Genomic DNA, 13,610 nt, shown 5'->3' on the forward strand with positions numbered 1-13,610 from the left:
AGTAATTCTGGAGCTGAAAAATATAGCAACTGAATTGAAAAATTCACTAGATGGGTTCACGAGCAGACTCAATAGGGCAGAAGAAAGAATCAATGAACTTGAACGCTAGTCATTTGAAATTATTGAGTCTGAGAAGTAAAAAGAAAAATGACTGAAAATAAAGTGAACAGAGCCTGAGGGACTTATAGGATGCCATCAAGCAAACCAATATATGCATCATAGGAATTCCAGGAGAAAAAAGCAGAGAGATTATTTGAGGAAATAATTGCTAAAACCTCCCCAAATTTGAAAAAATGGCACGAGTATGAAAATATAATAAGCTTAATGAATTCCAAGTAGCATAAACACACAGAGACCACACTGAGACATATTATAATCAAACTGCCAAAAGCCAACGACAAAAAGAGAATCTTGAAAGCAGCAAGAGAGAAATGACTTGTCATGTAAAACAGATCTCTGTAAAACTGTAAGTGAAATTTTCAGAAGAAGCCTACAGGCTGGAAGATAGTGGATGATATATTTAAAGGGCTGAAAGCAAGAAAACTGTTAAGTGAGAACTCTATAATCAGCAAAAATACCTTTCAAAAATAAGAGAGAAATCAAGACATTCTAAGACACAAAAAAACAAAAGATTGAGGAAATTTATTACCACTACACATGGCCTACAAGAAATGCTAAAAGAAGTTCTTTGAGTTGAAACTAAACAATGCAAAACAGTAATTCAAAGTCAAATGAAAATATAAAGTTCTCTAGAAAAGGTAGATAGATACATGGACAAATATAAAAACCTGTATTATCATAATTTTGGTTCAAAACTCTGCTTTTTATTTTCTACAGGATTTAAAAGGCAAATGCATAAAAAATAACTATAAATCTCTGCTGATGGGTACAGAATATATAAAGATGTAATTTGGGACATCAATAACAAAGAGGGGATGGGGGTTGATCTATAAAGGGTAGCGTTTTTGTATGCAATTGAAGTTAAATTATCTGTTTAAGGTAGAATGTCATAACTTTAGGATGTTATATGTGATCCATGTGGTAACAGCAAAGAAAATATCTATAGAATACATGTAAAAGGAAATGAAAAGAGAATCAAAATGTGTCTCTGTAAAACATCAACTAATACAAAGAAAGGCAGTACTGGAGGAAATGAGGGATTAAAAAAGCTATAAGACACACAGAAAACAAATAAAATGGCAAAAGTAGGTGCTTCCCTATCAGTAATTAAGTATAAATGGATTAAACACTTCACTTAAAAGACAAAGATTGTAGAAAGGATTTAAAAAACAGAATGGATTTTAAAAATGGATTTATATAGGATCCAAGTATATATTGTGTATTAGAGACTCACTTTAGATATAAGGACACACACACAGGTTGAAAGTGAAAGGATGGGAAAAGACATCCCATGCAAACAGAAAACAAAAGGGAGCAGAGGTAGCTATACTAATATAAAACAAAATAGACTAAGTGAAAAACTGTTACAAGAGATGAAGAACATTGTATAATGATAAAAGAGTCAATTCACCAAGAAGATATGACAGTTATAAATGTATATGCATCAAACATGAAAGCTCTGGAATATATGAAGCAAACACTGACAAAATTGAAGAGAGAAATAGACATCTCCCGCATAATAGTAGGGGACTTTGGTAGATTACTTTCAATAGTGGATAGAACAACCATACAGAATATCTGGAGGACTTAAACAACACTATAGATCAGTTGGACCTAACAAACATATACAGAACATTCCACACCATAACAGCAGAATACATATTTTTGTTAAGTGCACATGGAACACTGTTCAGGATAAACCATATGTAAACCACAAAACAAATCTTAATAAATTTTAAAAGATTGACATTATACAAAGTATCTTTTCCAATCACAATGGAATGAAATTAGAATTCAACAGCAGAAGGAAAACTGGAAAATTCGCAAATATGTGGAAATTAACAACACATTCTTAAACAACCAGTGAGTCAAAGAATACATCACAAGGGAAATTAGAAAATATTCAAGACAAATAAAAATGAAAACACAATATACTAAAACTTATGGGATGCAGCTAAGTAGTGCTAAGAGGGAAATTTATAGCTGTAAATTTTTCATTTAAAAAGCTCTTATAAAAACAACCTAACTTTACACCTTAAATAACCAGAAAAAGAAAAACAAACTAGCAGAAGGAAGGAAGTAATAAAGATTAGAGCAGAGATAAACAAAATAGAGAACAGAAAACAATGGAAAAAATCAGTGAAACCAACAGTTTGTTCTTCAAAAAGATCAACAAAATTGACAAATTTTTAGCTAGATTACCTAAGGAAAAAAGAGAGAAGACTCAAATAACTAAAATCATGAATGAATGAAAGAACACTGCATCTGATTTTACAGAAATAAAAAGTATTGTAAGAGAGTGTATGAAGAATTGTATGCCAACAGTTGCATAACCTTGATGAAATAAATAAACACACGACCCACCAAGACTGAATCATGAAGAAATAAAAAATCTGAACAGACCTATAACTAGTAAGGAGATTGAATCAGTGATCAAAAACCTCCTAACAAAGAAAAATGACGGCTGCACAACAATGTGAATGTTCTCAAGCATATAACTATATACTTAAAATGGTTAAGATGGTAAATTTTATGTTATGTATATTTAACCAAAATTTTTAAAGTGGGGAAAAAGTCAATTTAGAAATCATTTTCATTCTATCTGGAAACTCAGCGATATACTATTCCAGGTTTACTTCCATATGAAGAATGGTTGACAGATTGTTCTTTTGCTTAACCAGTAATTTCTTCATTCATTAAATACACAGAAAATGAAATGTTCTTTTCTTTCGTTTTAGTGAGACTGAAGATCGTACCCCAGATACAAGTGTGAAAATATTAGAAGGTTGGATTTATTATTTTTCTTAATTTAAGTTAGAAAGTATTCAAAAGGAGACTTTGTTTACTGCTTATCATGATGAATTTTTTAGTTATCAAACCTGAATTTGATACTATTTTTTTTTTCCTGGGAGTTTATCTACTTTTGGAAAACGATCCAGGTGTTAAAATGAGCCAACTAGTTTGCCTTGTCTGAATTGTTATTAAGATTTTATTAACGATTTTGGTCAAAAATATGGTGTGATGTTATGAATTTATATTTACCGTGTTCCTGTACGAAATAACCACAAAATAAGGGTGTATGATAGTTTCCGAGCCAGAAACCATGATACTAGGATTTAACAATTTATCTGAAAGGTTATCTTTCCTTTATGCTTAGCCCTACCAAAATGTACAAAAAAAAGACTTTTAGAGCTATGTTCACATTAAAATCTGGACCTCTCTTTCTTTTTTCTTATCTCTATTAGTACTGACTCCCTAGAACATTTGTGAAGTCTTTTTGGTTCTCTGTTTGTTGAAGCCTCAGAGGATCAATGTCGTTCTCACAATGATAGCGTGTGAAAGAGGTAGAGCGTCGTGTTTACTGTCAAGTAGCCTTGAAACTCAAACCACAGGTTTACCCTGATTATTCCAAACATACAGCCCACTCAAGGAGTAACACACTCGAGAAATACCTTCTCTCAACTTTGAAGTAGAAATCATTTTCATTAAGATGATTCAAAGAATAGGAGTAAGTATGCCAGAGTTTTATGAATATACCATAACCAGAAGGTGTCACGATGATCACTGATATGATACCTATATTATGGAATCATGAGCTGTTAGAGTCAGACAGAAACCACTTAATACAACCTCCCTCATTGTTTACATGAGGAAACTCAAGCTCAGGGTGAGTAAGTGACTTGTCCAAGGTTCTGCTGAATCAGAGGCAGAGCCCATCTTGCAGTGATCGTGCTTAATTCTTATACTCTTCTGCAAAATTGCAGCTATCCAATTCAATCATTTATTCATTCATTCAGAGATTCACTGAGCACCTCCTTTGTGTTCTAAGATCCCATGTGTGAACAAGACTGACAAAGTCCTTTATCTCATAGAATTTACATTGTAACTTGGGGCGGGGCATCAAAGGGTCAGGACATAAATGAAATAATTCCAGATACTGGTAAGTTCTTCCATTTCACCTGGGACAAAAACCAAAGAAATTGGAATAGCTTGCAAAACCCAACATCATCTGGACATCACTCCGGTTCCCTATTACCTCTCTAACCTCCTCCTCTGTTCTCTTTCTGGCTCACTCTGCTCCAGCCTCACTGCCCTCCTTGATGTTCCTTAAACATTCCAGGCATTCAGGGCCTTTGCACTGGCTGACCCTTGTGTAGTGCTTACATCTGTATTGCTTATATCTGCATTGCTCATTCCTCACTGTCAGATCTTTGCTCAAATGTCACCTTCTCAGTGAAGTCTTCTTTGGCCACACTTTGAAATTGTAACTTCATTCCCACCATGGCACTCCCTGTTCCACTGCTTTGCTTGTTCTTCTCCCTGGCACTTATTACTGTCTATTGTTTTTTCACCATCTCCCTCTAGAATGTAAGTTCCCTGAAGATGACAGCCGTATCCCCAAGAACCTAAGACAGGCATATAGCAGGAGGAGGCATTTAGTCAAATAGGAGAGACTATGGGAGTAACTGAGAGGGAGGGAGAGCACAAGAATTCTGTTTTATGGTTATGTTTATTGGCTGTGTTGAGACTGAGGCACCACTAGATATTCAAGTTGAAGTGTCATATAAGCAACAGGATATTTAAGTCTGGAGTTCAATGGAGAGGTCAGAGTTGGACATACACTTTCTTAGTTTCATATAGAATATACAATAAATTCTCAAATAACTTAAATCTGAATATCCAGCATCCTCAACTATCAGGAATTTTTCTGTGACTCTTCATCAAAACAAATTTCTAGTGTATCCTGAAAAGTTGATAGCCATTTAGCCTAGAAACTTAAAAACGATGTTTGGAATGATAACCCTGGGAGTGAATCCAAATGTTCTCGGTCATTTAAAAGCAAAAGTCCATTCAATTATGTGCAATACAGAGTTAGACATCTTAGAAAGACTATCAACCAACCATGAAATCTTATCAGTTTTGTCAGATTATTCAAATAATCAGTCCCTCTCATATTTGTATTAATTGATGTTTTACTAGTACTTTTTTTTTCTGGAACCTACATTGGCCTAAGGGTAATTCAGAAAGTGACCATTTGTGCTGGGTCTTGATGATTACATGCCTATAAAATGCAGAGTTTTTACATATAACATATCTCATTTTGTCCTGTTGTGAGACAGGCAGAAGATAATCTCATTCGCATTCTACATATAAGAGAACTGAGAATCACAGAAGTTAGATTCAATTTGCCAGGGTTTACACAGCTCTTAGTAGTGAAGCTAAGACTCAAAACTCAGGTTTCAGACTCCCTAGCAGGTTAGCTGCCTCTGTAGTGGTGGGTTTTTGTGAAACTTCTCTCACAGTATAATTTCTACCTCCTTGGGCTGATTTTCTTTTATTGGAAATAAATATTGACCTCCCCTGGAACTTAGGTAACTTTTAGTTCTGTAGCAACTCCCCAGATTTCCTCTTGGTATTGCCTCAAAATTCTCCTGATTCTCACCCAAAGTATTTCATAAGACCAGCACCTTCCTTTTTGTTCCAATTATCTATCTAAAATCAAAGAATGTTTGAGCTGGAAAGGCCTTTAGAAATCATCTATAGGGTAACCCCTCATTTTACAGGTAAACAAATAGACCCGTAGAGGTTGAATGGTTGTGCACAGATGTATAGCTGCTAAGTTACAGAGTCTGCTTCTCCTGAATGATGGGCTAAGACATGCCCCAGAATTCTAGGGATCTCACTTATTTCAGTTTTGTTCCCATTGTCTGTACACTAAAATTAATAGTAATAATTTCTTCTGTCTAAATTCTATAACTTTTAGTGAAAGATAATAAGATCAAGTTTGTATCAATACTATTCATGCCTCAGAAAAAATACTATTTTTCCTTCCTCCCACCCAACAGAAAGTTCTCAGGAACAAAAGCCAGAGAGTTCAAGCAGTATTAAGGTAAGCATTTTTCAATAGCCTCTAATTAGTATACATGGGGTCCAGTTGAATATAGCCCAGATTTCAAGGTCAGATCAGGACTCGGTGTTGTGATTTGAGGGACAACAGGAAGTATTCCCTATTCACAATTCCTTCATGCTCAGATCTCTCCCCCTGGCTGTACCTGGTACCTGAGAAATCCCTTAATCAAAATTCTCACCTTAGAGCTATCATTCCTTGCTTAAGTGTACAACATAAGCCACTGTTCCTTCCTAGCACCTAAATACAATTCCATTCCTTAGCTCTATTGCTGCAGTCTCTGGAGAAAACTCTGAAGGGAGTGAGTCACTTGGCCCTGCCCAAGACAGGTGGACCCAAGTGAAGGACTTGGTAGAGGCAGGGAGAAAATAGAAGCTTCAAAAATGGAGGAGAGTGGGGGCTGGCCCCGGTGGCATAGCAGTTAAGTTTGCACATTCCGCCTCAGCAGCCCAGGTTCACCAGTGTGGATCCTGGGCACAGACCTACTCACAGCTCATCAAGCCATGCTGAGGCGGTGTCGAACATAGAAGAACTAGAAGGACCTAAAACTAGGATATACAACTGTGTACTGAGGCTTTGTGGAGAAAAAGAAAAAAAAGAAAGAAAGTAAAAAAGAAATGGAGGAGAGTGGCTTGTAGGAAGTGAGTACTGTTTCCATCTATTTCTCTGTATTCCTAAGGACTGACTTTCAAAGGCAGCTTTCTAAAAGGCCCACCTACCCTCCAGTGTAAACTCAGGAAATTTCCTCTTCCCTGATCCTTTTCAGAAAGTTTCCAACTAGGGCTGAAGCTACAGATTCTCCTCTCTGTTTTTTCACTTTGTTTCTTGGCTCAATTTAATCCCATCTTTAAGCAAGTCTTCTCAATTCCATGCACACACAATCCATCATTTACCCAGTCACTTCTCATTATCAGAGTAATTTTCAGAACCAAGTCTTACAACTCATACTTAAGATAACTTTTGCCAAACCTCCAAACATGCTGGGTTAGTTCCTCACTCAACCTAATCCTCATTTATGAATATACATCTATTTGACCAACCTCAGGCTTCACTTAGGCAGTACTTTCCAAGTACAGTCATATGGCAATAAAGGGAAGATACTGAATCTTTAGTCTGAGGACCTGATGACAGGCCATTCCTTGTGCCAAGCTGAATTCCTGGCTAATCTGGACCCTTGTAGCTCTTTGTCTTTTCCCTCACTTGATGCTTTTTCCATGGTGAAACTATGGCTAAAGTTGTTATCCAATCCAGTTTCAAGTAAGGTGGAGTAAGCACATTCCACTCTGTATCTCTCACTGATTAAAACTAAAAACTGGACAACTACCAAGGATTCTGAAAAATAAATGATAGGAGTTTGAGGAGGGAAATCAAAATTCAAAGAACAACCAATATCATTATGAGTTTTCTCCTCCCATATCTCCTAGCTTAGACTCAGGACAGTTCAAATCCTGGAGTTACAGTCACGTGCCACATGATGTCTCCAGCAATGATGGACCACAAATATGACGGTAGTCCCATAAGATTAGAACCATATAGCCTAGGTGTGTAGTAGGCTATACCATCTAGGTTTGTATAAGTACACTCTATGATGTTCACACAATGACAAAGTTGCCTAATGATGCATTTCTCAGAACATATCCCTGTCATTAAGCAATTGACTGTACATAGAGGAAATGGACAGAATAAAGCTCCAAGAGAAACCATTACTCTCTTACCAGAATGAGAAAGGAGTTCCTGTGGAATGGAAAGTGGAGAAGCCGGCGTTTTTCCCCCGCCTGGTCTTCCGTTGAGGAAAGTTTCAGCCATAAAGCTGCATGGCAATGGCAGCAGAGGCTGCCAAAACACTTAAAAATCTGAGAGAAAATCCCTCTCTCTGACCAGAGGAATTAGGAAAAGGTCTCCAGTAACCTGAAGAATATTAGGGGAAAAGCTGCTACTTTTTTCTGTGCTTTCTCTTGTCACTTTACCCTGGACACGGATGTAGTCGTGGGATGTGTAAGACAGCACACACAGGGAGGCTAGAGCCACAGCACTGTAGCCATAGAACCAGAAAAGGGGACTGCTGAGAGTTGGAGACACTGAAAGAAATTGCAGAGAATAGGGACCTCATAAAAGGACCCCCTACAAATCTGTTTGCAAAGTCTTTCCTGAGTTGTGCACACATGGAACTGACCTGAAGTTATATACACAAAAGACTTTGAGAACTTGAACTATATATAGACTTAATACTGGTGCACACACAGGGATACTAAAAAAATATTGCCAAGATTTTGAAAACTGGATTTACACTGGAACTCCAGCCACAGAAGGTAGGATAGGATGTATGGTGTGAACCTAAGTGGGTTAATTATCCACTTAAGGAAACAAACAAACAAAAATCAATCTTCTCCAGAGGATTTTAACAGTTCTTAGAATCTAATAAATTGTTTTAAATGCCCAGGATACAATCCAAAATTACTCAACATACAGAGAACTAAGATAATATCTATAGCTTTTAAGAGAAAGGACATGAAATGCCAACTCCAACATAGCCAAGATTTTGAAATTTTCAGACAAAAACTTTAAAGCAGTGATTATAACAATTTTCCATGAAGTAATGGCAAATATTCTTGAATCTAATGGAAAGATAGATGTTCTCAGTAGAACTGAAGTATATTTGCTCATCTCAGACACATAGCAGCATCTGCTCTCTTTTAGGTTAGGGGTTCTCAAGTCTAATTTGCACTCATTAGACTCAAGTGGGCATCTGTTTTGAAAAATGTCAATATCTGCCCCAACCTCAGGGATTTCAATTCAATTGGTGTGGGACCCAGTAATTCAAATTTTTTAAAAAATTTCCACAGATACTCTATTGTGCAGCCAATGATGAGAATCAGTTGCTTTAGATAGTTTCTGCTGCATTTTATTCCTCAGGTGTCCTGTCCAAAATATCTTAATACATAAGCTGCCTCAAGTCCTCTTAGACGGACTATGGTGAAACTTTTATAATAATAGCTGGTGGTGTTTACATAATCTATACACAATGCACTTTATGTAGAACTTACTTCATTGATTTTTCACTTCCTTTTTTAATTGCTAGCATTATAGAACAGCGACAATAAAGCCCAGCTACCTGTCCCAGACAATTTTATGCCTTTCTGGGAAAATCGCTCCCTCTGCATTCACAGAGGTGATAATGGCCTACAGACTAAAGCCAGTATTTGAGCCATGTTCCCTAACCTACCAGGTCCACAGCGTTTATTGCTCCAGACTCCAAAATGGCTAAGATTTCCATAAAAGGAAGTTGGAGTTATGTGGTGAACATCCATTTTCCTTCTCTCCTTGTCATTATATCTATTATCAGAAAAGAATTTGTAACTTATTACATATTCCAAGTCAGCCAAAGGAGGGAGGGAGCAGACAGAGCTGATTATTTTTGTCTTAAGAGTCCTGAGGCTTTGATCATAATTTAATGATAGCCTAGGTCCGTATCTATGACAAGGGTCAATCCTTGGTGTCAAAATTGGCAAAAGTTATGAGCCTAAGTCTCAGAATAATTCTTTGAGACTGCAAAGGCCATATATTACTTATGGAAGAAGCTACAACGGTTGTATTACATCACTTGAGGATTTCTAGGTATCCATAGTGTGTAGTGTCCAACAAAAGACTAAGTTAGTACTCTTTGTTTTGTCTTGGCAGTTTATCACCATCTTTGAAGGAAACAAGAATATCCTTGGCAGTGTGCATCCCTCAAAAGAAGTCATTTCAGGTACAAAATGTACTATCCTTTTAACAACTAGTATAATAAATCTCTCAATTACATCATTTTGAACTTAGAATTTTTGACCACTTACCCTCCTGGAACGAGCAGTTACTCCCTTGCAGTATTGACACCTATTATCAATATGAGATTGAAATAATATTCTTACTATTTATATATATAGCAATTTGCAGTTTATTATGCAGTTCTCTTACGTTAACCTCAAACCAAAGAGATAATAGATAATGGAACTAATATTTATTAGGTAGCAGCTATCCTCATTTTATTAAAGAGGAAAGTGAGTCATTGAGGAGGATAGTGAGAGTATGTTACGCAAGGTCATGCCACAGCTAGTAAGCTGCAGAGCTGGGATTTAAACACAGTTCTGCCTGACTTCAAAGTCTAAGCTCATTCAACATGACCATAGTCCACACACTCAAATGTTCACAGAAGACAGGTAGGTAATATAAACAAGAGCAGTAGGTTGAGCAGGGGTCTGTGGTCCACTGGAGAAGGCATGTCTCATCTAAAGGAGCAAGATGCTACTAAGGGCCAATCATTAGTGTACTGGATTGTTGCCAGGTCTTCCAATTCAGGTCTTAACAAAAGCAGCTGGAAATGGAAGTTTTATGTAAAAATTCCTGACTTTTAAATTGTATCAAATAATTCAGAGCTTTTGTGAAACACTTTGTAGACAGAACAAAACTTGTCCACATCCCGTACACCATACTATTCTCCCTCTGCAAATCTTAAAGCCCTAGTTTACAAAAGAGAAAATGGAGAGAAATAACTGCCTGAGGTTACACAGTCAACAAATGGAGAGTTTTTAGGGCTCAAAAACAGGTCTTCTGACTTTGATCTCACATTCTTTCTTCCCTCCACACTGTGGTTCCATATAGTTGCCATTGCATCCCAGAATGAGGTCTACATTGGGTAATGACTAAAGATAGCCTATGGTTTTGCTGTGAAAAGAACTATTAACTGATGAACACACGAGTTCACTATTCCCCCTGGGGATGAGCTTCATGTGTGCCGTTAACCTAGGCCACTAGCCACCCACCAATCTTGAACAAGATGCAGCAATCCAATAGTGAATACAGCTTTGGGACAGTGTTCTCAGTGTGTTTCCAGAGACTGCTTTGCATTAGAATCACCCAGGATGTTTTTTAACAATGCAGACTCTTGGGCCCTCTCCAGACTGGCTAAGTTAGCATCTCTGAGTAATGGTGCTCAGAAATCTGCATTTTTAACAAAGCCAACAAGTTTTAAGAACAGAAACTGTTTTTATCCCTCCACTGAGAATTCTAGAAGTCTTGCAACAATGCCTCAATCATGTTAGTAAAATTTTTATCTTGCTTTTTCAGAATGTACATCTTTCTCTTTCATCCATCCTTTTGTCTCGTCTGCTGCAGATTTTGGCTTTTACCTTTTTAATTCATAGGTCATTTAAAAAATAATAGCACAATAAAAAACTTAAGCATAATTTTTGGTTCTTTATTTATATTTAAATTTTCTTCAGCTATCTTAGCTTTACCCATAGATAATCTTGCTAGAAAAGACAAATCTAAGTAACTGCAAGGGGTATAGTCATGAACTTTGGTGTGTGCTGGAATTAAGAAAATATGGGCTTTTACTGTCGTGTGTTTTCATGTCCTATCACCTCCCATCATAAAGTTTCAGAAAAGTACATAAATGCTTACTTCTATCCTTACATGTAAAATAATCATTTTGTTAAATTAAAGTACGATATTCTCTAAGAGCCCCTCAAGTGGTGCAGAAAAATGAATCCAAATGGAAACTCGTATCTGTACAATCTTATCCCATATGACAAACAAAATACTTGAAATTAGTCAACTGAAAATTTACCCAAAATAGGTGAGAAATTATAGCAGTTTTAATGCACTTTCACATTCACTTGGGCACTCTGAAATAGACACCCTCATGGTATAGAGCTGCAAGTTACTTTCCCATGTAAGTTTAGCTCATCAGGCTTTTTCAGAGAGTTCTCTGCTGGAAAAAGAAAGGCATTCTTGTACACCTAACTAGAGAAGTATCAGAAGTATCAAAATGCAGTATAATTATGCCATGAAAGTCAGAAAACCTGGACCCTATCCCCAGCCACTTTCTATTCGTGTGACTTTAGACAAGGTATTTGACCTCGCCAAGATTCAGTGCCCAAAAATGGAGATATCGGGGCCGGCCCGGTGGCGCAAGCGGTTGGGTGCGCGCGCTCCGCTGCGGCGGCCCGGGGTTCGCTGGTTCGGATCCCGGGCGCGCACCGAAGTACTGCTTGGTAAGCCATGCTGTGGCGGCGTCCCATATAAAGTGGAGGAAGATAGGCACCGATGTTAGCCCAGGGCCGTCTTCCTCAGCAAAAAAAGAGGAGGATTGGCGGATGTTAGCTCAGGGCTGATCTCCTCACAAAAAAAAAAAAAAAAAAAAAATGGAGATATCATTCTTCCTGTTTCCTTCACATGAGTGTTGAAAGCATCAAATAAAAGAATCTTTGTGACTGTTCTTTAAATCCCATAAAGTATATTATAAATGTCAATTTATGACTTCTAAATCATCAGTGCTGTAGTATGATAGCCTCAATTAAAGTGTCTAATAAATATCCATATTACTTTTTTGCTTTGTCTACAGAAACTTCCAAGCCCAGTATTTCCAAACAAGGATCTAAAATGCTGGAGAAGGTATCTTCAGCTCTGGCAAAGGTGTTTTCTAGAACTAACACCAGTATTTCCAAATCTCCCTCACCACCTCACCAGGACGAGCACTGAAGCTTCTATACCTGATATAACTATGCTTACTTCCCTTAGAAAATAAAGTGGCTTTTAAAGCATGACATAGTGTCCTATAACATGATTCTTACAATACTAAGCAAAAAATTAAGATCAAAGGAAAGCATAATAGAGACCTGGGTAAGAGAAGGGTTTGATAAATACTTTTGATAAGAATTTTAGCATGAGAAGATGCTGAGTACTAATATTACCTGTGTGCCATGAGGATAAAGAGAAAAAGTGAACCTGGGAAAACCACTCAGCCCTCGGTACCCACCAGAAAATGAACTTGGATTTTTCCTGCTAACATTTTAGAGGATATTATCACCAAAATCATTAGCAAATGAGGATGAAACTTAAGCTGAATTCTATGACACAGCTATGAAACTGATTGGTTCACTGTTAAAGGTGTATTCAGATGTTCAAATAAAAAGTATTGATACCAGGCACAAGATATCAGTTTTCCCCACCTGCAAGTAAAGTATCATCAGTTTATAAAATACCTTCCAAGCAAAAAGATCCAACTATGGATAAAGCACCATCTGGAAGTAAATAATTACTGTGCATAAAATATTATATGTGCATAAAATGACCCATGTGACTAAAAAAAAATCCTTTCCAGATAAGGATAAAATACCATCTATAAATAAATCATTGGTCAGTAAAGTTATTAAATCCTTTATATAAATATTTTTACATGAATATAGATAAAGACTCTACTCGTAAGAACATAACAAGTAATGAGGAAAATTTAACTAGATGGATAGCTAGTACAGTGATAAAAGACATTTTTCAAAATTAGTTAACTTGCACTTGTGATATGGATCCAGCTTCAGCATGTTTGCCTCTGGAATCTAAGGGTCTTGTTTAAAAGATCCAAAAAGTAGACCAAACAGCAAAGAATATCAATCATCGTCATGTCTACTCTAATGCTGACTCAAATTTTTAGAGAATGTGATATCTTCTCTTTTATGTAAAATTTTCTTGACAGTAGCCAGTGCTAAAGCAGAAACATCTGAGAAAATTTTGTTTTATAAAATTGGATTTCCTTTAATGAAGTTAG

General features: G+C 36.8%; 1 protein-coding gene across 1 annotated transcript in view; it reads left to right on the forward strand.

The window, feature by feature from the left end:
* FSIP2 (fibrous sheath interacting protein 2) overlaps positions 1 to 12,577 on the forward strand; it is an 89,554-nt gene extending 76,977 nt beyond the window's left edge. Inside the window, exons 22-25 of the mRNA XM_058549382.1 lie at positions 2,859 to 2,905; positions 5,967 to 6,010; positions 9,707 to 9,776; positions 12,411 to 12,577. Coding sequence (XP_058405365.1) covers positions 2,859 to 2,905; positions 5,967 to 6,010; positions 9,707 to 9,776; positions 12,411 to 12,547 — 298 coding nt within the window. The 3' untranslated portion in view covers positions 12,548 to 12,577. The remainder of the gene's footprint in view (positions 1 to 2,858; positions 2,906 to 5,966; positions 6,011 to 9,706; positions 9,777 to 12,410) is intronic.
* Positions 12,578 to 13,610: the final 1,033 nt, after the last annotated feature.

The sequence above is a fragment of the Diceros bicornis genome, chromosome 10, assembly GCF_020826845.1.
Source record: "Diceros bicornis minor isolate mBicDic1 chromosome 10, mDicBic1.mat.cur, whole genome shotgun sequence".
Classification (NCBI taxonomy): domain Eukaryota; kingdom Metazoa; phylum Chordata; class Mammalia; order Perissodactyla; family Rhinocerotidae; genus Diceros; species Diceros bicornis.